The sequence below is a fragment of the Talpa occidentalis genome, unplaced genomic scaffold (genome assembly GCF_014898055.3).
Source record: "Talpa occidentalis isolate TD23 unplaced genomic scaffold, MPIMG_talOcc4v2.1 talOcc4.2, whole genome shotgun sequence".
NCBI lineage: Eukaryota > Metazoa > Chordata > Mammalia > Eulipotyphla > Talpidae > Talpa > Talpa occidentalis.
The window spans coordinates 44,674,896-44,699,153 of NW_023602073.1; the positions used below are offsets into that span (position 1 = coordinate 44,674,896).

The 24,258-nt window shown below is 48.7% G+C and overlaps 1 protein-coding gene across 6 annotated transcripts in view; it reads right to left on the reverse strand.

Moving 5' to 3' along the window:
• Positions 1–15,661: 15,661 nt before the first annotated feature.
• Positions 15,662–24,258, reverse strand: part of LOC119252165 (patr class I histocompatibility antigen, A-126 alpha chain-like) — a 32,632-nt gene continuing 24,035 nt past the window's right edge. For 3 of the 6 annotated variants that reach the window (XM_054698600.1, XM_054698601.1, XM_054698596.1), the window contains exon 8: positions 15,663–17,828. In XM_054698600.1, the coding sequence (XP_054554575.1) occupies positions 17,762–17,828 (67 nt within the window). In that variant the 3' untranslated portion in view covers positions 15,663–17,761. Of the gene's footprint in view, positions 17,829–24,258 lie in introns of all 6 variants that reach the window. The other 3 variants (XM_054698599.1, XM_054698597.1, XM_037519376.2) reach the window with 2 other exon arrangements.

Consider the following 24,258-nt stretch of genomic DNA (forward strand, 5'->3'; position numbering starts at 1 on the left):
AGCTGGCTGAGCTGAAGGGCTGCCAGGAGGGGGAGCTCTGTCTGGCATTGCATGAGAGAATGGGGCCGCTGCAGCAGTCCTGGAGGCATGTGTGTGTGTGGCGGGGTGTGGGAGGAGGCTCTGGCACCAGGTCATCACCCAAGGTCATCTTGCCCCACGACCTGGACTGAGGACACAGTATTTTTTGCACTGACACCTGCCCGAATTTCTCCCCATGTGCCAGGATTGTGGTGGCCCTATAGGGGCCTGGTCTGTGGTGGTGGCCTTGGAGGGTCCTGGTCTGCTGCCAACCTGGCTTTCAGGTTGCCAGCCAGCTAATGAATAACCACCACTTTAACCAGACTCCAGACTTTCTCTAGCAGTTGAAGGATTTCCTTTTTTGAGATCCCCAGCAATGAATGACTGCCACTTTTGCCTGACACCAGACTGCTCTGCCAACTGGAGGATTTCAGCTCTTTCCCCCCCATGTCTAAAATGCCCCACCTCCCTGGTGGCGCAGTGGTTGAGCGCTGGGTTGCGAAGCTGCCCGCGGCCTCTGAGGCGCCGGTTCGATCCCCGGCTGCTCCCTGGCCTCCGGGGGAGGGTCCCACATGGCCCCCAGACCTCTCCTGCCGCCCGCTGCTCCCCTCAGCAGTGTACTTCGGTCCTTCTGCCTGTTCTGCTCCCCGCTGTGGCTCTGGTGAATTCTCTCACCCTCCCGTGCTTCTGACTGTACCCAGTGCTTGTATAAACAAAAAACAAGCAAACAAACAAATAAATAAATAAAAAAACACATGCCTCTATTAAAAAAAATAATAACAATAAATAAATAAATAAAATGCCCACACATGAGGATGGTGGCAAATGTATACAGATGTTAACTGATAGATCCTTTGCCAGTTGAAAGGTGCAAATGAGAGCCTGGAGTTCCGCAGCAAGGGTTTCCTGAACAGAGGAGGCTACCTTGAGGCAGCCTTGTCAAGTTTAACTGAGTCTTTTGCTCTGGGGGAGAGGGGAACTCTCCCATTGGAGGCAAAAAGAGGCTGACTCATGAGTGGGACTCAGAGACAAAAGAAAGTGTTAAACCAGGGCCTCCCCGGTGGCGCAGCGGTTGAGCGCTGGGTTGCGAAGCTGCCCGCAGCCTCTGCGGCCGGTTCGATCCCCGGCTGCTCCCCGACCACCAGAGGAGAGTCCCACATGGCGCGCAGACTTCTCCTGCCGCCCGCTGCTCCCCTCAGCATTGTACTTCGGTCCTTCTGCCTGTTCTGCTCCCCGCTCTGGCTCTGGTGAATTCTCTCACCCTCCCCCGCTTCTGACTGTACCCAGTCCATGTATAAACAAAACAAACAAATAAATAAATAAACATGCCTCTATAAAAAATTAAAAAAAAAAAAGTGTTAAACCATCCAGTCTGGGGAGGGGATGTAGGAGGCCTATACTGGTTTGGGGCCAGGTGTGTAGTGCAGGACAGTTTCCAGCTTCTCCTGGCTTTTTGACTGGTGGAAGTGGAGTATTTCAGGGTGACTGGCACTCTTTTGAAGTGTTCCTGGATGCCAGGCCTAGCTTCACAAGAGATCGGGTACTGTTGCAGCCAAATGGGTACTGCACCAGGCTTAAGGTTGATGTGAATGGAGCATGGCTAAGGGCCAGACTGGGTGGGGATTTTTCAGCCCAGACACAAGGGAACTGCAGCTTTAGCCACTCCAGGTTGAGTTCAGTCTAGTCCTGGACTAAAGCTGTCATTTTATCTCTCTAGGGAGGGTGACTGATAGGATGAGGCTGTTTCAAGATGGAAACCAGGCAATTCAGCAGGTACACTCACGAACAATCTGATGGTCCCCAAGTCATGTTTACTCTGAGCCCCACCTATTGTGTTTGATGCCTCAACAAAAGGGGAGGGGGACAATCATGTTTTTTTCTGGCCACTTCCCTCTTAGAACTTTTTTTTTTTTCTAAATAAAGAGGCATGTTTTATTTATTTATTTATTTGTTTGTTTGTTTTGTTTATACATGCACTGGGTACAGTCAGAAGTGCGGGAGGGTGAGAGAATTCACCAGAGCCAGAGCGGGGAGCAGAGCAGGCAGAAGGACCTAAGTACGCTGCTGAGGGGAGCAGCGGGTGGCAGGAGAGGTCTGCGCGCCATGTGGGACCCTCCTCCGGTGGCCGGGGAGCAGCCGGGGATCAAACCGGCGCCACAGAGGCAGCGGGCAGCTTCGCAACCCAGCGCTCAACCGCTGCGCCACCAGGGAGGCCCCCTCTTAGAACTTTAAGACGTGTCTTGGCTTGTAGCCAGCCCACATAACCCCTGGGCCAGAGCCTTGGAAGAAGGTCACCGTTAGGCCTTATGATGTTGCCACGGAACCACAGAACAAGACCAGTCGGATCCCCTAACTGAAGTATTGGGGCCGTTACACACACACACACACACACACACACACACACACACACATTAGGAAACTCTATCTGGCCTTGTGAGGGCATGTGAGAGGTAATCAGGCTCTCCTTACATCTGTTGGCATGGGCTTGAACCAGGGCCATGGGGCCTTACCTTATCCAGAAGTCCTGATGGGGTCTGTCTGTCCACCTCTCTCTGAGAGTCCAGGTAAGGTATGAAGGTGGTGTCCCAGCTCTGCTCACCTCAGGAAGGAGGACCCGACAAGGGCTGGTGGTGTGCCACCTTGTTCACTCAAGGGAGAATTGGCCAGCAGAGCCCCAACACCAGACCAGTGGCCAAAACAACCGACAAAGCTGGTTTCCCAGTCAAGGAACCAAAATATTACAGCAATTTCCCAGAGAAATCAGGCAGCACTCAGAGAGGTGGAAAGACACAGATTTATTTGTCACACTGGCAGTTTAAGTGGGATAGCGACCAAAAGTCTGAGCCCCGAATTGCAGAAATGGTAAGGTTTTATACAGTTTATATGTGGAAGCTTGTCATCCCATTTATCATAGACTTTGTTTATTGTTTGGCGAGGGGGTCAAGGTAGCCATAGCTATTACTGTGGGCAAGCAGCATACCTCCAGAACTTTCCGCTCCAGCAAGCAGCAGACTTAGAAACTTCCTGCTAAAATTTCAGTCAACACTTTGCTGTTTCTCATTGTTAACAAGAGCTGATAATGGTCTGGTCTGAAAGTGTTTTCCTTCTCTGGCTCCTGAAATATACTCCCAGTTTTGTTCAAATGATGGGACATTTTTGTCAAAATTATATCATAAGATGTTTGAAAAAATAACGCACTGTGTACTGAGCTAGTCAAAATTATGATGCTATTATATTGGGAGGATGAGGTTATGTGAAAAAGAAATCAGTTCACTAAAGATGAGGCATAAAACCCACAAAGAGTCCTGGTAGATAGTATTTGAAGGCACAGAAACAACAAGTAGAGAATCAGCTAAAAGAAGAAAAACAGAGATCAGCAGTGCTGGTCAGCACTGGTCAGCAGACAATAGTGCCAGAGATGCCAATGTTACAGCTCGTAGAGATAACACTGTACCATCACAAACAGTCTAGAGAGGCTGGGCATAAGCCACCAGCAAACAGCTCCATTAGAAACACCAGGGACAGCCTGACGATGCTCTCTGCAGGTAATGTTAGAGGCAGGGCCAGAGGCAGGTGTGATGATCAGGTCTCTGGAAAGGTCTTGAAGTCTATGGAGGTCTTTGCAAAGATCTTTCTAGGAATATTTAGAAATCTGACCTACAGCCGTCTACCACATGGCTCAAGCTGGCTGCAGCTCTGGCTTGTATCCTCTTCAGGGTGCCCCCTTTCAAGCCTGATTGGCCCCTTTATAATCCCGGCTCTTTGCTTGGTGCCAGCTGAGCTCCAATCAGATGGGTCCATTTAGAACCCTGAATGGTCTCATAAACCTTGAATGGCACCTGAGAGAGCTCAAATATAATTGGTCCACTTACAATTCTGGCACTGTATTCAAAAATGAAACACTTGCCAGTGTGTCCAGATGCCTGAGGTCAGGTAGTCTCACCCTGGAGTGCAGGTCTCTGTCACTCAGAGCCCATCAGACAGGCCCACAGGCTGCACACAGTAAGGTCCCCTCTCCCCACTGCATCAGAGATCACAGTGGGAGTGGGCTTCAGCAGGGCCAGACACTCACCTGAGCACCCAGGCACCCCTCTATCACTGCCCACCAGGCCAGTCTCCACCTGCTGCAGCACAGCCCAGGTCAACGCTGCCAGAGCTCTGGGATGCCCACAGGCTGCACGCTGAGCTTGGGCCCTGGCACACCATGGGCCTCTCTCCCCGTGGCTTGTGTCAAACCTTGCTGCTGAAGAGGCCTCAGCAAAGCCCGTCACACCCCACTGATTGCACCAGGTTGCAGGGATCATCATTTAATGTAGCTACTGGAAAATGACCACTAGCCAATTCTGCCTCCACGTGACAAACTGGCAAGAACCCACTGGAGCTGCTGTCCCCTCTTGCGTGGCTCCTGGCAGCATGGACAGCACGCAGACCCTTTGGTGTCTTTGAGAGTGACTAGGCTGTGACAAGCCTGGCAGAAGCTGTGGATTCAAGAGATACTCCCAGAAAGCCCCTGTCTCCAGGCAGACACTCTAGGTCACTTCTTCTAGGAGCATCCAGGAGTGACTCCGAGGTCATGACTGTCCCGCAAGGTGGGTGAGGAAGGTGAATAAATGGAGAGAAGAGGAGACAGTCAGGGAGGAGGTGACCACACCTGCCCTGGTCAGGCCACAGGCGCCTCCTCCCTGCCCCACACTCTCTCACCTTCTCCAGTCTCTGCTCCCCACGGCGCCCCAGGTCTTTCTCAACATGGATCCTCCCCTGCCTTCTCTGCTCCCCACACCAGGCAGGGAGGGCTCACAGGGCCTGTCATCACCTCCACTTTCTCTCCCACCTCACCTGCCTCTACCACCAGAGCAACATCAGTAGGAATTTTTTAAATTCGATTTATCATTATTAAGACGGCATGGGCAGATAGTTAGGTGCCCGTCACTAAGAGGACCCACTCTGGATGTTTCCAGTGGATTTGACCACACTGAGGCCTCAGCCTCCTCAGCTTGGAGACCCTTCCTCACTGCAGCTGCCACAACATGGGGCCCCTGGGTGGTCAGAGCCTCACTGTAGCTGCCACACACCCAGTGTGTGGCCTGGGCTACCCTTCTGAGTCTCACTCCCACAGTCATTAGTTACGCTGGGATCATGGTATCTGACAACTCACAGAGTGTCATGCAACTATTTGTTTTATTTTCATTGTTGACTTTTTTTTCCTTTTTTTTTTTGTTTGCATTATGAAAAGTCAATTAAACACTTTCTCCCTCTCCCAGGTTTTTTTCCTGATTGCACAGCATTGTTACAGCAACAACAAAAATAAAAAAAAACTTTCATAGTGAAAAATCTTACCTCCAATCCCGGTAACAAATACAGTAATAACACTCACCTTTCTGTGCTCTCCGCAGTGTGCCCATGACTACAAGGAGATTCATCCTGAACACTATAGTGGGGAGGGAGGTGGGGGAACCAGCCTGGGTTTATCTGAGATCCTCTCCCTGCTGCACATGGAGGGTGACCCTGAGGAGATGGGGGAGCCCCAGACTGAAAAAGAAACACAAGTTCACCCATCCTAACATTGCACCTTCCTCCAGGAGCTGAGGTAGACCCTGCCCCATCTCCCCCTCCCTTCCTGGACTGTAGACAAAGGCTCAGCTCAGTAACTGGGTGACCTGGGCTAATCCTGCCCCTGGGCCAGGCCAGCAGGGCACAAACTCCTCCCTCCCCCTGTGGGACTCCCTCCAGCTCTGGTCTAGAGACAGAGTAGCTGCAGCCCATGGAGCTCCCTGACTCTGAGGCCTATGGGTTTTCTATGGTGACTCTAAAGGAGAAGAATGTTGGGGTTTGAGGGAGGGAGCTGTCAGGGGTGAAGATGCCACCACATCCTAGCAGGGGCCTGGAGGGGGGTCCTGCCCAGCTCCTTACACCACAAACCAACCATGAGGTATTTCTAAACCTCCTCCTCTTCTTCAGGTCCAATACCTTTTTAGTCCTGCTTAAAAACTGCTTCTCCGTGGAACTGTATTTACTGAGGTGTTGTTCTGACATGCTTTACTCTGTGTGCAACTTGAATTCATTTATTCTGGGGCTTGATGTTAATTGTCTTTCCATCCTCTTATGTTGTGTATCCTGTCATTCCTGTTAAACACACACACACACACACACACACACACACACACACACACTCCCCTCTCCTTGGGAACCGGATCCTCACTCAGCACTGGGGGTTACTCTGACCCTCTGTCTCTGGTCCCCTCAGAGCCGCTCTCTCTGCAGTGTCTCTACTCAGCAACCCCAGGGGTCCCTGCCCCTCCTGCCTCTGACCTTGTGGGAAACCAGCCCCTCACACTGCATGACAGTGAGGAGGTGAAGGCAAAGTCCTGAGGTCGGTTGCTGCGGACAGGACAGCTGATGAAGTTCTCTGCTATTGAGGAAGACTCAGAGTCTAAATGAATTTGCAGCAGGGGAGGCCGGGGGGAGTCATCGAGAGCAGCTCTGCCTTTTACTCTCCCAGCCCAAGCTTTTATTGAAGATATGGACAAAAGAACAAGAAAATAGCACACAACTGTGTTTTTGCTTATACATATTAGTACTGCTGGAACAAGTTTTCCTGGTTAGTGTGGGACATGCACACAAGCCAGCACATCCTCAGAGAACAGGAGTCAGTTCTGGGGAGAAGTTCAGTTTGCGGCACTTCTAATGTCCAGGAACACTGTGTGCAGAGAAAACAGGTGACCTCCAAATACTCCAGCTCCCTTTAGGGAAGCAGTCTCCCACCAGTCAGTGATGGATGGAGAAGACAGTTTAGTTTTTTTCTTTTGCTTATAACATTTTCTTTGTTCCCTTATCGCGTTATTCAATTAAGGTAACATTGGTTTACACACTGTATGTGTTCAGAGGTACCGGGTCACCCTCCTCAGATGTTTGTTACCACATCACACCCACCTAAGGGCCCCCATAGTCCTCCACCACAGTCCATTGGGCCCTCTTCCTACCAGTTTCCTGCTCTTACCCCCACCCCACAGCTTCAAATCTGTACTCATAGTTCTAGAGTTTGTTTTGGTTTAGTTTCATCGATCCCTTCTTTCTTTCTTTATATTCCACATATGAATGAAATCATCCAGTATTTAACTTTCTCCTTCAAATTTATTTCACTTAGCATCATCCCCTCCATATCTATCCATGTTGTTGCAAATTCAATATTTCATCTTTTTTTTCAGCTGAGTAGTATTCCACTGTGTATACAGCTTGTGTTCTTTATCCCCTCATCTGCCGTTAGGCTTTTAGGTTGTCTCCATCACTTGGTTATGGTCGACAGTGCTGCAGAGACCATAGGAGGCGCATATTCCTCGGAATTAGTGTTTTACCTTCTTTGGATAAATACCAAGGAATGGAATCCCTGACCATGGGACAGGTCTATTTTGGATATTTTGAGGAAACTTCATTTGTTTTCCACAGGGGCAGGCCTGTACCTGTGTGGTATCCATAGAAAAGGAAGGTTCCAGGTGTCCTGCCCCACCCAAGGAAAGGTGGGGCTGAGCAGGGATGAGAAGCTAAGGAAGAGGAGGAAGACGTGGAGCAAGATGGAGAAAGAAGACTGGAGGAGGCGCATGGAGCAGAGAGACATGTGAAGAAGAAGCCAGGCTTACTCCTCAGGCTTGGACTTGTGCCAGGGAGTTGGGGGACATGGAAAGAGACATGTGAAAGAGACAAAGACGTGGGTGAGGGACCCATGGTGAGGCTGACAATGGCAGCTGTTATCTTGATGTGGATTTTGACTTTGCTCTTGTCCTTCCAGACTTGCCTGGCCCCTCCTACCCCTTCCCCATGGGTCTCTACCAGTATGTGTCTTAGCCTTGTGGCAGGCTTTCAGGCCTCAGTGGGCCTGCTTTGGGCCAAGCCTGTTTGGCTGGGCATTTACCCATGAGGGGACGGGTAGCTTTGGGTGCTTCACTTGGGAACTATTCTAACTATATTCTTTCTCTTCTCTCTCTCTATTGCACACTAATTCTCTATTGCACACTAATTGTATTAAAGTTCTTTTCTACTGAAGATCTTACGCATTAGAGTATGTTTTGTCTTTATGCAGCTAATGACAGATCCCATGTAAAGTGTACAGGTTTGAGGGTCCAGGAACCCCTCATTTTGCCTGCTAACAGGACTAGTCTCCATTCCCACCCACCATGTACCAGAGTTCCTTTTCCTCCACACCCTTCAATGGGTCATTCTCACAGGTATAAGGTGGTAATTTATTGTGGTCTTAATTGGCATTTTCCTGATAGCACGTGATGATAAACATTTATCCATGTACCTATTGGTCATCTGTATGTCTTCTTGAGAAAAATAGCTATTTAGCTCCTCTGCCCCTATTTTTGTTTTGGTTTTGGTTTTTTAATTTATTTATTTATACAAGAGCTGGGGTACAGTCCAGAGGTGCAAGAAGGTGAGAGATTTCACCAGAGACAGAGTGGGGAGTAGAACAGGCAGACTGAGGAAAGCACTGCTGAGGGGAGCAGCAAGAGAGACAGGAGAGGTCTGCTGTACCATGTGGGTATTTCTCTGGCCGGCCAGAAATAAAACCTGTGCTGCAGAGGTTGCGCACAGCTTCACAGTGCTGCACTCAACCCGCTGTGCCACCGAGGAGGCCCTTCTGCCCCTATTTTGATTGGGTTGTTTTCTTGCTTTGGAGTTCTTTGTAGATCTTGAATAGTAACTCCTTGTTGGATTGATGCTGTCCAAATATTTTCTCTGACTCAATATTGTCTTTTCATTTTAATGATAGTTTCCTTCACTTTGTAGTAGAAGCTTTTTAGTCTGATGTGATTCCATTGGTTTCTTTTTGCTTTGGTTTCCTTGGAGCACAGAAGACACTATGGGCAGTGAAAATACTCTGCATGATATTCTCATGATGGACACAGGTCATTGTACATTTGTCCAACACCCACAGAATGGACAACACCAGAGTGAACCTTCAGAGAAACCATGACTTTGGCGACTATGATGTGCGGGTTCATCACTGGTAACACATGTGCCAGTCTGGTCTTAACAAGTGATTTGGACATAATCAATTTACTTTTGAAAGCATATTTCATGTACATACACGAACATTTAAATAACACTCAAGGATAGAAAGATGTAAGTCATGCCCCCCACCCCTCAGCACCCCAGTCAGCCAGGATATCTGCTGAAAACCAGTTAGCAATTTATCAATTTATCTGGCCAATAATGTTTGTTTTCCTGTCAGTACAGGAGTTCAGGGCACAGAATGGGGGTAAACATTTGCAAATCATGAATCTTATAAAGGAATGTATCTAGAATTTACAAAATAACACTTCAAACTCAATGATCAGAAAGAAATAACCCAGAACTTTCTCTGAAGGTTCACTCTGGTGTTGTACGTTCTGCAGGTGTTGGACAATTGCACAATGACCCATGTCCATCATAAGAATATCATGCAGAATATTTTCACTGCCCATAATGTCTTCTGTGCTCCAAGGAAACCAAAGCAAAAAGAAACCAATGGAATCACATCAGACTAAAAAGCTTCTACAAAGTGAAGGAAACTATCATTGAAATGAAAGGGCAATATTGAGTCAGAGAAAATATTTGGACAGCATCAATCCAACAAGGAGTTACTATTCAAGATCTACAAAGATCTCCAAAGCAAGAAAGGACAAAAACAGTGTTGTAAATGGTACCTCATTTGAAAAAAATGTCTAAAGACTAACGATACTTCACCAAGAAGAGATACAGACAACAAGGAAGAACATGAACAGATGCTCAGCATTATGGGGCACTAGGGAAAGACAAAAAGACCAACAGTGACACCATCACACCTAGTAGGGGCTGAAAAATGCAAACACGGCACAGGTGATGCCAGGATGTGGACAACAGGAGTCTCATCGCTGCCGGCAGGAATGCAAAATGGCATGATCACTGTGGAAGATACTTGACAGTTTCTTTGAAAACCCAAAAACTTGACTATACAGCCCAGTGATCACTGTCCCAGCTAGTTACCCACTAATTTGAAACTTATATTTGTGCTAAAACCCTGCATGTATGTAAATGCTTATAGCACAACACCTGTAAGTGTGAGCTGCCCATAGTGACTTCCTTCCAAAGAAACAGCATCTGAAGAAATGGGAAAAAGAGAAGCTTTTCAGGAAGAAATCTGGGAAATTCTGCCTTAGCCTGGTGTTGCAGGTTAACACCATCAGTGATGAGTCAGGTGGACATGATGAGCACTGAGCTGTTGAATGGACCATGGCCCTGCGCCCCTGGGGTCTGCTTCCCCAAAGTCATAGTCCCACTAAAAAAACAAAAACAAAACAAAACAACCTAAATTGAGGGACACTATTCCTGAGCAGGACTCCTGCTCAGGAGGCTAACAGTACAAAATTTAGGGTGGAGGGGTCACATGACTAGAAACTGGAGGTGGGGGTAGAAGTGATTAACACTTATAAAACCAACTATAGCAAAGAAAAATGCTTCATGCCAGCTCCTATAGCAAGTATCAGATGCTACAGGAAATATGAGGAGGTGCAGACCAGAGCTGGGATATGGGGATGCAGCCATTGCAGAGAATCACTGCTCCTGACAAATCAGCCTAGTCACACCATAGAAGTAATTAATTTAATGACAGATAACAATTGCACAAAGGTATGAAGCCCTCCCAACAAGAACACCACATCAGTGCACTTTCTGCCCTGGGAAGATGCAGCTCTGCTCCCATGGCTGCCGCCTGGGGCCTGCAGGCTTCTCCTAACACACCTGCCCTCTTCAGGTGCCACAATTTCTGCCAATTGTGTCTGTGCAAGCATCTTCTTCTTTCCTTGTGTGTGTGTGTGTGTGTGTGTGTGTGTGTGTCTGCGCCACTGAAAGGAAGACTCTGGTGAAGCTATTCTCAGAGGTGACCCAAGAACCCCCATCTGTGACCCCAACGCCTCGCACAAACATCCCTCCTCACCAATGTCAATGTTATAAAAAAAAAAAGGAAAATCAGAGAAACTGCCATCCAGACAAACTGGGTGGGATTATGGAGCATAAAATGGACATTAGCAAAAACTGAAATGAAAGTATGGTGTTTAGTAATTATATCAACGCTGCTTCATTAGTTGTAAAAAAAGAAAAAAAGAACTACTCATGTAGGATGTTCACAAAATGGAAATGGTGTGGGATAAACAAGACCTGTACTGCCTTTGCAACTTTTCTGTAAATCAGCTTTTCTGTAAAATGTTATTTTTTAAAAAGCTGTCAATATTTAATAGGTTATAGAAGGAAAAAATTTTCTCTTTTCCCAGATATCACCATCTAGGGACTGGAGAGAGTGGTTCTGGGAGAAAAGCTGGAAACCTCACACCCAGGGTGGGCTTAGGAGTCTCCCCTCCTCTGAGCCCTGCTGCTCTGACTCCTCACAGAGCATCTCATCCCCAGGAGGCCGCCCTCCAGGACCCCCAACTCCGCCCACCTCAGCCACCGCCCCGTCCTGGCGGCTCCACCAGAATCCGGAGCAGCGCGGCAGCGCCCCCGTGTGGCCACAGGGCTGAGCACAGGAGACCAGAGCTGCCCGTTCTCCTGCTCAGCCAGGCCCTCCCCAGGCCCCCTGAGCCCCCAGCGGCAGGACAGGGATCTGCACACAAGGGGGCGCCCAAGTCCAGTGTCAGGTCAGAAATCCTCAAATTTTCTTAGTCCTATGGACAAAGGACAAAAGCAGGTTTCCAGTCAAAACAGCTGATTCCCAAATGGGCAGATGCCCCAAATAGAGAGGTTCCTTCAGTCTTGGAATGGAACCTTGGACTCCAGAGTCTCTGTAATTTGTTTCTGCTTCTGCTTTCAGGGGTGAAGTCACCTCCTCCAGGGAATTAACATTTCACTCTACCCAGGAGCCCAGGTCCTCGCCCAGGAAAAGGACAAGACCAGGAAAACGCCAAGACCCGTCGGCCGACCATCCATCCACATCTTGCAGCAGTGGGGAGGGGAGTAGATCATTGGTGGGAAGGCTGCACATAAAAGGAACCACATAATAAAAAGATGACCCACATTATAAAATAAATAAATAAATATATCTTTTAAAAATTCTCCATCCTTGAATGAGGGGAGGGGCTGAGGAGCATACCCAGGGCATGGCTAGGAAGATGGGGAGGCTCCTGGAAATGGAACAGAAGATGGAAATGGGGACTAGGGGATGGGGCCCAAAAGGAGTGGTGGGGGCACCAGAGAGGAAGGGCCAGGAAGAGGCAGCATGGGGGGAAGGTGAGGGGGAAGGTCTGTGTGGGTGACACGGGCTCTGGCTGGTGGCTGGGAGAGTCTCTGTTCTCACCTGGTGGGACTGCTCAGGGATGGGTGCTGTAACTGACTAGGGAACTACCTAAGTTTTGGGCCTTTCCTGTCCAAGCAGGGCTGGTGTGACTCAAACCCACACACTCAGGTTGATGAAGGAGAGAAATGAAGAGACAATAGGTGGTTAGGAGGAAGCCCCTTCCTGTTCCAGAACATCATCCCCGACTCCCCAATGCTGGGGTATCAGGCAGATTCAGGGAGCCAAGAGGAGGGCAGAGCAAGGCCTGGGCTGCCCTGGAGGACCACCCTGGGGGCTGATTCTGCGGCTCCAGGGCCCCACTCCTGCAGGCAGGTCAGAGTCAGACCCGCTCACAGCTCCAGGCCACTGACAACCCCTTTGTGCCATGACCCTGCAGACACCGCTCTGGGATAGTGTGAAGAAAACACAACCAAACAGCAAAATTAAATGGGAATCTAAAAACAGTAAAAAACAGTAGAAATAATTTTTTAAAATCACATATTTTGAAGGACACTTCAGGGGACATGGAATCCTTGTCTGACAGCGCATTGCTATCAGGACCTTGACTGTCGTGTGAGTGAGACAGGGCAAGCTAGGGTTATTAGGCAGTTTTAGGGACAGTGCAGGAGGGGACCTCTGAAGAATTTAGGGAGGCTTCAGAGATAAGGACAACCAAAGAAATATAACCAATTCCATTAGGAAAAACAAACATGCCAGGACCAAGGACAACATTGTTAATGCTGGTCCTGGTTTCCTTCAGGTGGTAAAGGGAGGCAGAGATTGGAGAAATGGAGAGTGGTTTAATTTATGGTCACATTAGAAGGGCAACTGTTTAACTTCAATGCAGGGATGCCCATCCAGAAGACTGGGCCATAAATTTAAAGATGCAACAAATGGGAAAAGAAAAAGCTGTTAGATAAGGAATGTGAAGATCCCCACTCAGTAACAAATTAAGTGAGACAGCCGAGAACTAACCAATCACAGAGAGACTGGTAAAGCTTTAGAATAATGAGGGAAAAAAGGTCTATATTCCCTGAAACACAATTCCACTTTGGCTTCCTTGCCCCTCCCAGGCCTGGTTCCCTGGCCTGGGAGTCCCACTTTATTTCTGTTCTTTTTCTTCTCAATAAACTTTTTCTAAACAAACCTGCCCTGCCTCTTCTCGCTTGCTTGCCTGAGCGTCTGTGAAGTTCCTGCTGCGGCTTCGTGAGACACCAGCCCGTGGGGGTCTAGTGGCCTGGAATCCGTTCCTGGCTGGGAGACTAGGCCTGACAATTCCGGTATCATGAGGAACTCTGGTGCTCCTGTTTCTTCTGAGAAAACAGCCACTGATCACTTTATCACCTTAGTTTTTTAATGGTTTGTACCAAATCACATCTGAACGGCTGTGATCAGCGTGGAAGGACCTGCCTCAGAGCTCATGCATGTGGCTCCTGGAGAAAACCTCAGTTCCTTGTCCTGTGGGCGTCCCCTTAGCTGAATGTCCACCGTGTGCAGGGAATCACCCCAGAGAGGGACTGGGTGGGGGGGGTGGGGGGGAGCCCGGGCGGGAAGTCTCAGCCCCTGTGAGCCTGACTCTGTGACATGGAGCTTCCCTTCTGCTTCATTCTCCTCACGAGGAAGAGTCAGCCAGTCAGACACATTCATGGGGGGTGGTGGGGAACCGTCTCCCCTCCTGTGTATCACAGACTTTGTAGATAATTGAAAATCAACACAAATCACCATCTGGACACTAATTATTTCCATTCTGTTCACATGAAAAATAAACTCCCTCCCACCCAAGGCCCCTAAAAGTCTCTTCCATCACAGAAGCAGCGTGACGTCAGCATCTCATCACATGACTCAGGACCACGCAGAGGAGGCTCCTTGAGAGCATCTGTGCAGTGAAGCCGTCTGTGCTCAGCTCCTCGTGGGCTGAGGCGGTTTCCTGCCCCACAAGCCCTTCATGTGGATACAGGGGAGGACAGACACAGGGTAACTCGTAGACCCATTTTTAAATGTTTCAAAAGCAATTTTATTGAGATATAATTTATGACCATTAAGTCACCTGTTGAAGGTTCACCTCTCATGTCCTTTTGGTAAGCACAGAGCAGGGCCACCCCCTCTGTCCTTGCTCACCTGGCACCAGCCAGGCCCCCACAGGCTGTTCCCTCCATGGGAACTTCACCCACAACACCCCCTCCCCAGGGCTTTGCTCCCATCCCACCATCACACTAACCCCCTTCATGGACACAGCTACCCCCACATCTCTCCTTCCCCTGCTGCCCCACCAGCTCCCTGCCTGTCCCTCCTCTCAGCCCCTCTACAGTTGTGGGGTCGGATGGGTTTCTTGTCTTTATTATTCTCTGCCTCCTGCATGAAAGTAGCTTGCTGAATACAGTGAATCTGGAGTGGGGGTGGGGTCCACAAAGCCTGTATGGGATTAACTCAGGACATCATTTCCCCCTACATCATTTCCCCCTAACACTACTCCAACCACAGCAGGAACCAGGTCAGATCTCCACTGAGGGCTTCCTCCTACTCTAACTCTGGGGGAGATTCCTGCCCCAGGGTCAGGAACCTGGTGTGACAGAGCAGCAGAGAAAGGGAAATGAGTCCTGATCAGAGAAAACACCCTCAGTCTGTTAGCAGCCTGAATGAGGGGCACCCTGGGACCCCAAGCCTGCCCTTCTATGTGGGTTCTGCCATCTGTCACATAAAAGCAGAGCACACTCCTAATGTGAGAGCTGTTAGTAGACTAACTGTGCATGGACAGGAAGAGATGCGCTAACAGTTTTCCAAGGAACTGACAGATACCCACCCCCTCCAGGGTTTATGACCAACCAGACTTCCTGGGGGGAGGGACTGCAGCTGCAGGTTGTGCCCCACCCCCACCCCAGCTCTCAGCCCAGCCCAGCCCCCAGCTCCACCCACCCCAGGGGGAGGGGAGCAAGAGGGGAAACCTGGACTCAAAACTGCCCCAGGAGGACACACCCAGAAACCTCACCTCCCCCAAATGCTGCTCTTAGGTCCATGTGGGCAGGAAAAAGAGGGGGAGGAGATACAAAGCACAGGGCAGGTGTCCCTGGACAACCCTGGGGGACACCCTGCAGGAAGGACACTCAGCCCCTCACTACCTCTCCTGCTCCTCAGGGTCTGTTTTTGCTGCTTTCTCAACACACACTGTTCCCTGTTGACTGAACTGTCTGGTCAAATATTAATTGTCCTAATCCAGATGGGTTAATCATTTATTTTCCTCTTAAATGACATATACCTCTAATCTTTCAATTGTTTCAAGTGCTTTTGAAATAGTTTCAGGTAACTACCTAATGTTGCCAAAAGACAGTGGAGAATGTAAAATGAATTGTGATTTTATTTTTTAAAAAAGATTTATTTATTTATTTATTTATACAAGCATTGGGTACAGTCAGAAGCGCCGGACACCAGAGCCAGAGCGGGGAACAGAACAGGCAGACTGATGAAATACACTGCTGAGGGGAGCAGTGGGCGAGTCAGGAGAGGTCTGCTGTGCCATGTAGGACCCTCACTGGTGGCCAGGGATCGAACAGGTGCTGCAGAGGCTGTGGACAGCTTCACAGCCCAGCGCTCAACCGCTGCGCCACCATGGGAGGCCCTGATTTTATTTTTTTAAATATTTATTTATTTATGCATACAAGAACTGGGGTACAGGCCAGAGGTATGGGAGGTGAGGGGATTCACCAGAGACATAGCAGGGAACAGATCAGGCAAACTGACTGAAATACACTGCTGAGGGGAGCAGCAGGCCATTCAGGAGAGGTCTGCTGCATCATGTGGGATTCTCCTGGGCCTGGGATCAAAATCTTGCTGCAGTGGCTGTGAATAGCTTCTAGGTTGCATCTTAACCCCTTGCACCACCAGGGAGGCCCGAATTTGAAAATACAACTACTGATGGGAAGAAGTAAATTCCTTTCTCCAACGTGCAATCCAGTAAAGTTTATGTTGACAAGGTTAAGATGAGGGTTCACAAGGAAAGCATCTCGATAAACGGTGCTGGGGACATTGGACAGCCACGTGCAAAAAAATGAAACTAGACCACCGTCTCCCACCACACACACAAATCAACTCAAAATGGACAATAGGCTGGGATGTAAGACCAGAAGCCACAAGATACATGGAAGAAAACAAGGACAGAACACGCCTTGTTCTGTGATATCACATTTCAGTGATATCTTTGTGGGTCTGTCCCCTGCAGCGAGGAGAACAAAAGGGAATATAAAACAAAAGGGCCAGACAGCAAATATCTACAGCTGTTGGTGGGATAGGCCTGGGCGCTGCTGCCTGTCACACCAGAAAGCCATAAGCAGAGCCAGGAATTGAACCTATAAGCACTTTCACTTTTCAGATCACCGGCCAATGATCTGAGAGAATGGGGTGCGGCCGTTCCCCCATCTCATCTCCAGCTGGCCTTGTAATCAGTTACACACAGACAGTCACAGCAAACAGCCCATGAGAACAGCCCATCACAGTTGCTGCTCCTGGTATCCAGCACATTCAGCCCCCAGAACTTGTTATCAGCCCCTGGCCTCACCCACACACTACACCGCCAGAGTCAGTTTGCATGAATTCAACAGGAACAGAAATTATTATGCAGACCTTCTAATTTTGCTTTGTTGGAACTTCATATAAGAACCCTCAGACTGAGAGCTCCTAAAAGCCAGGAGTCAGGGCTCAGGACCACGCCAAGGTCTCATCATCAGACTTGGCCTGCGGTACCTGTACCTTCAGGGAAATTCCTCTTCAGGCTCCCAAGACATCTGGGGTTTCTGGATCTGCTAAGGGGTTGCCTTCTTTACCCTAATGACAGACCCTTGTAGCCCTAAAACAGGTGCCGTTATTATGTCTTTACTGGCTCTAGATCAGTCTGGTTTCTGAAAACACAACATTCCAGACAAAGCCTTGGTAAAATATCCGTATTTCCAATTATCTATTAAAGAAAGAGAAGGGGGAAAAGAACTTTACTGGATTTATGCAAACAAACTTTTTTTTAAGATTTATTTATTTATGCGTAGAAGAGCTGCGGTACAGGCCAGAGGTGGTGGGGTGAGTGGTGAGAGGATTCACCGGAGACACAGTAGGGAACAGAACGGGCAGATGTACTGAAATCCATTGCTGAGGGGAGCACCAGGTGAGACAGGAGAGGTCTGCCGTGCCGTGTGGGTTGCTCCCTGGCTAGGGATCCAGTTCAGCCATCACGGTGTCCTTTCTAGGTGTCACCTTCCAAGTCTCTTAAGTTCCTGGCTCAAGGCCAAAACCAAGAAGCAAGGCAGCTTCTCCACACATCTCTCTTGTGTGTCCCCCGGTGCTCTCTGCGTTGACAAACCTTTATGTTCTGAGCAAATCGTACATCAGAAGAGCCCGTCACAGCTGACACTCTTGGTGTCCGTCATGTTCAGATGCAGAACTTGCCATCAGCCTCCCGGGTATTCTGCCCCTGCTACATCAGAGGGCATCAGTGTCCGGCACTCTTTGGGGCATCATCAGGGCAGGAGCTCCGTTTAAACACGAGCTTTAGTTCAAGAAAAACAGATCATGAGTCAGGTAGCGTGTACGTGCAGCCAGTGTGTGTGTGTGTGTGTGTGTGCAGGTTCCTCTACTAGGTATGGGCCCTTCCTCCCTGGCCCCCTCTCAGAAGGACAGGAAAAAGTAGAGGACAGGGCACTGTCTGTGGGTTCTTGAAACCCTGTGCTCAGTTGCAGCCACTCAGGCTCAGGGACAAGCAATGAGGTTTCTTTAACAAACAGGAGAGCAGGGAAATAAAGAGCCTCTAAGGCCTCAGTGGTGATTGTGTTACCCCAGATAGTGTCCGCAGTGTCCAATAGTCCCAAACTAAGGTTGCCCGTGTAAGGGGGTACAGTCCCGCCAGGGAGGGCCTGGAGCTGGTGGCACAGTCGCAAGCCCTGGGCCAGGATCCAACTCACAGGGGCAGCGGGAGGTACTCCCAGGGGTGCTCCCCTCTGAGGAGACACCACAGCAGCCACAGACTGAACGCAGGGCCAGACAGGAAGGAGGCAACAGCACCAGGAGGTGGTACCAGACAGTCAGCAGCAATGACAGGTCTCAAAGGTGACCTTGCTGCTGTACCCCAGTGGGCTGCATGCCCTGGGGCGGTGTGGGGGGACAGAGAGCCTCTGATGCCATATTGGCTGTTGCCTTTGTCCATGACACTGACGGTGGCTGGTGGTGAAGTGCCCACCTACTGTCACCCACTGCCACTCCTGCTGCTGGGGGCAGTAGACACAGCTGTCAGGGGGCCTGGGCCCCATCCTCAAGCAGCAGTCTCCTGGAGCCTGCCAGGGCAAGTGGGGGTCCATTCAAACCCAGCTGATGCCCCCCAGCTATCATCCCTAGCCCAATGAGTTGGGCTCAGCAAAGCTGTCCTGTGGCACCCACTGCAGGGCGGCCTTGGTGCCTCCCAGAAACAGCTTCTCTGGGGGCAGGTGAGGGGGAGCCTAAGCCCTAGGGGCTCCTTTGCTTAACCCTGGCTTGCTCTGGGGGAGGGACCCTCTGAAGGCTGCCTGCCCCCTGGCAGGAAACCCCCCTCTGCCACCACCTCTAAGCTGTGCTTACTAGCTGCACATGCAGGGTGCAGAAAACCAGGGCAGAAAACCACCACTGCTGCTGCCAGCCCTTTCAGACTCCTGTTTCCATTGGCCTCTGGCTGTGCCCACTGGGGCAGCCATACCAACAAAGCCTGAATGTCCCACCACTCAGGGGGCAGGAAAGAGCTGGGGAAGCCTTGGGGATCTGGGGTCAGTGTCACATACTACATACTATTATATACAAACATACACATTCACATGTATCTATTAATGCCTTTAGTAAATTTTACTTGAAAAATTTGTGTTGTACATTTGTATCAAATGAGTGAGAAATCCATCCAGGGACAGTGACAGATTTTCTTTATGCTGAGCTGAACCACTTCCTGGTGTCCACCTGGATATGCCTCCTGGGACAGAAAGCAAAACAGACCCCCCAGCACATGTCCTGTCTTCTCCTCCCAGGTCCTCACAGCTCCCTGATCACTGACATCAGGGGCCCCAATCCGGCTGAGCCCCAGGATGCATGTGGGCCTGTCACAAACACTCAGGTCTCTCCCAGACCCAGTGGCTCAGAGTGATGAGCAGGGAACTGGGAATCACTTCCTCAACACACCCTGCAGGTGAGGCTGACTCAGAGCCAGGAATCTGGTCTCCTTCTTCTGCTAAAAGTGTGGTCAGCACCAATGTTGTTATACACAGACTCTCAGGCTCTGTTCTAGACCTTCTGAGTTTTCATGAGTGTCCCAGTGACTCCTGTGCTCACGGAAGTGGGGGCTCCCTTGTCTCCCTGCCTTCTCCACATGGTGTCAGAATATACAGTTGACTCTGGGGGGTGGTCTTAACACAGGGGGTTTCAGGGTTCAGTCCTGCTCCTTTCTTTCCTTTAGTCATCACTCCCTGGAAGGGCCATCATACTCAAAACTTCAAATATCATGTGCATCACATCACCTCCCAGATCTATTTCTCAGTGCACATATTTCACCTGTACTCCTGGCTTGTCTGTCTGCTGCAGACAGACGATGAGAAGTTCTCGGCTATTATGGAAGACTCAGAGTCTAAATTGAATTTGCAGCAGGGGTAGGCTGGGGAGAGCCATCAACAACAACTCTGCCTCTCATTCTCCCAGCCGAAGCTTTTATTAAAGATATGAACAAAGGGACAAGAAAATAGCATGCAGGGCCTCCCTGGTGGAAAAAAGGGTTAAGTCTCAGCACTATGAAGCTACTCGCAGTCAGTGAGGCCTCAGTTGATCCCTGGCTAGGGAGCTACCCACATGGCGTGGCAGACCTCTCCTGTCTCACCAGCTGCTCCCCTCAGAAGTGTGTTTCAGTCAGTCTGCCTGTTCTGCTCCCCGTTCTCTTTCTGTTTAATCTTCTCATCCTCCGCACCTCTGGCCTACTCCCCAGCTCTTGTATGCATAAATCTTTTTTAAACAGAAAAGTAGCATGCAGTTGTATTTTTGCTTATACAAATTAATAAGTTACTGCTGGGACAAGCTTTGCTGATTAGCAAGGAACATGCACACAAGCCAGCACTTCCTCAGGGAAGAGGAGTCAGTTCTGGAAAGACCTTCTGTTTGCAGAACTTCTACCTCCTGGAACTCCATGTGCAGAGTGAACAGGTCCTCCCAGAGAGCTTCGGCTCCCGTTAGGGCAGCAGGCTGCCAACATCTGTCCAACTGCCACCATCGTTGCATTTCCAATAAACCTCAGCTTCAACTCTCCTAATGAATACTTCAGATGCCATTTCCACATGTGCTACTTCTGAAGCCTGCCCGTGTCACTGTGGGTTCCACATCTTTACTTCCGTCTGAGAAGTTGGGTGGCATCTTGACCCCTTTCTCACAACCCAGATGTTACATTAGGAAATGCTGTAAAGTCCATCTCTAAATATATCCAGATCCGAACACTTCCCATTATTTTCCTGATCACACCCCATAAAGCTACCAAATTTTCCATCCTAGAATCTGTGCTAGTTTCCTACATTTATCTTCCTACCTCTCACCTTCACCTCTTGATTCTGCACAGCAGCCAGACTGGGGCTTCTAAAGAGAAGGTGCAGCATGTCAATCTCTGTCCAGAAAGGTCTGTTAATCCCAAATTTTACTCAGAGAAAACATTATGAATTCCAAACCAATCTTCAGTGACAAGCCTAAATATTTGGCAATTATTTCCTTTTGTAGAAAAGTATAGGTTTTTCACTTTGAAACATAGCAAAAGTGCAGTGTATCAGTTTAGTTAAAAATCCAGCAGCCAGGGGCCTCCCTGGCTGCAAAAGGGGTTAAGCACAGCACTATGAAGCTATCCACAGCCTCTACAGCATGAGTTTGATCCCAGGCCGGCCAGGGAGCTACCCACATGGGGCAGCAGACCTCTCCTGTCTCGCCCACTATTCCCCTCAGTGGTGTATTTCAGTCAGTTTGCTTGTTCAGTTCCCCATTCTGTCTCTAGTCAATCATCTCACCCCCCACACCTCTGACCTGTACCCCAGTTATTGTATACATAAATAAATACATCTAAAAAAAACATCCAGCAGCCAAATATACTACTTGGACATCAAGTTTCCCTTTCTAAATACATTTAGATTCACATAATTTTATGCTTATTACATAATGGTTTTAAAGAAAAACCATCAAAATCTTTAGTTAAATAATCCCACATCTGGATTGAATCATGGTAGTATGGATATTTTTTAGAAATTCCAGCTTATTTACTGATTAGTAACATGTAACATTTGACAATGTCCCCAGAGAAAAAGCTTCCTGTGTTTAGGGAGATGAAAGTGTTATCACACTGCACAGTCACTACTAGATTCTATCAGACCTGCTGCCATGCTGAGGCTTCCCCATGAACAAAGTATGACAAGTGGTCATTGCCGAATCCGCACGGAAGATGGAGCTCACTCCCGACACCAGGCACCACCTGAATCCTGTATTTGTGTTTCCTTGTTATGGCGCTGAGCCTTGGTGTTAATAAACACAATGAGTTTTTCTTAATGAATGTGGTGGGTTAAAGCAAAAGGATATAACTTGGTCTTCTCCATAATTTACTTTCTCTCCACCTTTTTAAAGATTATTGCTGAGAAAATATAAGTTACAGGTTCACTGGCTGGAAAGACACAGCCACCTCTTAGGTCACCCCTGGTGTTTACACAGGAGGTTGGTTTCTCTTGGTTTCTCGACATGACCATCCCTCAGCAGGGCCCTCTATGCGGAGTTTCAAATGCTACCATTGCTGTGTTTCCTGGCTGGATATAGATTATATGCCCTCATTAAAAATATTTAATAATTGGGCATAATTTGCTCAGACTTTGTAATTTCTTCATCAAGTAACTTCTCATTTTTACCATTTCCTGCTGGCTGCTGTGCTTTTCTTCCATCACCTTTTTCACATAACTGTGGTCCTTTCCCTTCCAAGGAGGAAGAATATTTGAATGAGCCTCTAATTCTATGCCACAATGTAAAATATTGTCCACAGTTGTAGTCAAAGAGGTGAAGGTGTGTATGGTGAGCTGAGCCCTTAATAAATGGCCTTAAGATTTGAAGATACGAAAATCACCATCATGAATGGAAACTGTCCAGATATTGACAAAGATGTACAACCTAAACAAGCCAGCTCGTGGACCATACACATAATGAATTAATCCAGCCATTTGGAAACTCTCGTACATTGGCATATAATTTGCTGTATCCTCTCAGCTCCAGCAGTAACAGTGAAATGGTGGGAATACTTAATCCACGGTAATGACATAACAGTAAACAATTTCTTGCAAGACTTGATTCTTTAAAAATTGTGGGTTTTGGGCCTCTCTGGTGGCCTAGGGTTGTCTCAGCACTACCACCGAGAAGGCCCACTGCAACAGCCTGAGTTGGATCCCTGGCCAGCAAGAGCCTGAGTTGGATCCACATGGCTCAACAGACCTCTCCTGTCTTGCCTACTACTCCTCTCAGCAGTGTATTTCAGTATATCCACCTGTTCTGCTCCCCACTCTGTGTCCAGTGAATCCTTTCACCCCACTCCTTGACACCTCTGGCCTTCACCCCAGTTCTACTACACATAATTTTTAAAAAAAAATCTCTAAAAAAAAACTATGGATGTTTCATTAGGGAACTATAGACAAATAATAACTCAGTGTTGCAATGAGGAAATAAAGGATAAAAGCTCCAAGATTTGTTACTATCAGGAGAATAAACAGTCTGTTGGAAGATGTCACCTTCTGGCCATGTGGTGGATATATAAGTGGTGTAAAAAAAGTCATAATCTGCAGCATCAAGTACAAGATCCATCTCAGACTCAGCAAACAGCACAGGCTGGGGACCCAGTGGTGGTGCAGGTGCAACAAGACACAATGTGGGGCTTAGTCAGCGGGAGTCAGGCTTTGTCGACAAATGAGCCTGATGCCAAACTAGAGAGGGTCAGTCCACCATCCAGCGCTGCGGGCCAGGCAGCCTGGGCTGGTCTGCAGCCCTGGTAGGCAATAGGTGTGGCCTGGAGGGGCTCAAGGGTTAGTTTTGAACTTTGGCTTAATCTGGCCCTTCGTTCGCTTTCTCTACATCCATATATAAGTATTTATCTTTTTCCTTTTGACTTTTCCCTCTTCCATTCATGTTGCCGCAGTGGCATGAGTTATGTTTTCTGACCGTGGATGCTGTTTCATTATACAGGGACACACATCACCTGTACATGTACATATATGTATACATGTAATCCCAGCTTCTACTTGATTTGTCACCTGTTTGGGGCATTCAGGTGGTTCCCATAGCTTGGCTACTGTAAATAGTGCTGAGTGGTGACGGGAGTGCAGGTCCCTTCACAGGAGAGTATTTATCCTCTGTGAGTAGATCCTCAGTGCGGAATTGCTGGGTCCAATGGCAGAACCACATTTACTCTTTTAAGAAATCTCAATAGTGTTTCCACAGGGCTGGCTCAGTCTATATCCAAAAACAACGTAGAACTGTCCCCTTTTTTCCACATCCTTGCCAGTCCTTGTTTCTGGTCTTTTGGATATGGGCCATTCTCGCAGGTCTGGAGTAGTTTAAACCAGGGGATCATAAAGCCACAAAATGTGGGCAAAAATACATCCTGTAACACCCAGGCCAACAAGGCTGTTTCTCACCATGAAAGAAAATAATCATGAAGAAATTCAGGTGAATGACCTGAGTGTTAACAATATCAATGGTCCACTGCACTCTCAAGATGCCCTTCTGAAAGCGTCCCCATAATCCAGTCGAAACCTCTCTGCCTGAACCCTTAAGACCCCGCTGCAGTCCTCAAGGGTCTCACCTTTAGGGGCTGAGATACACTTCAGAGCCCTGGGCACTGCTGCTGCCCAGGGGGAAACACAACTAAACATGGTCAGAGGTGAGACCACAGGAGGAAATGATTAGGATGACGCCCC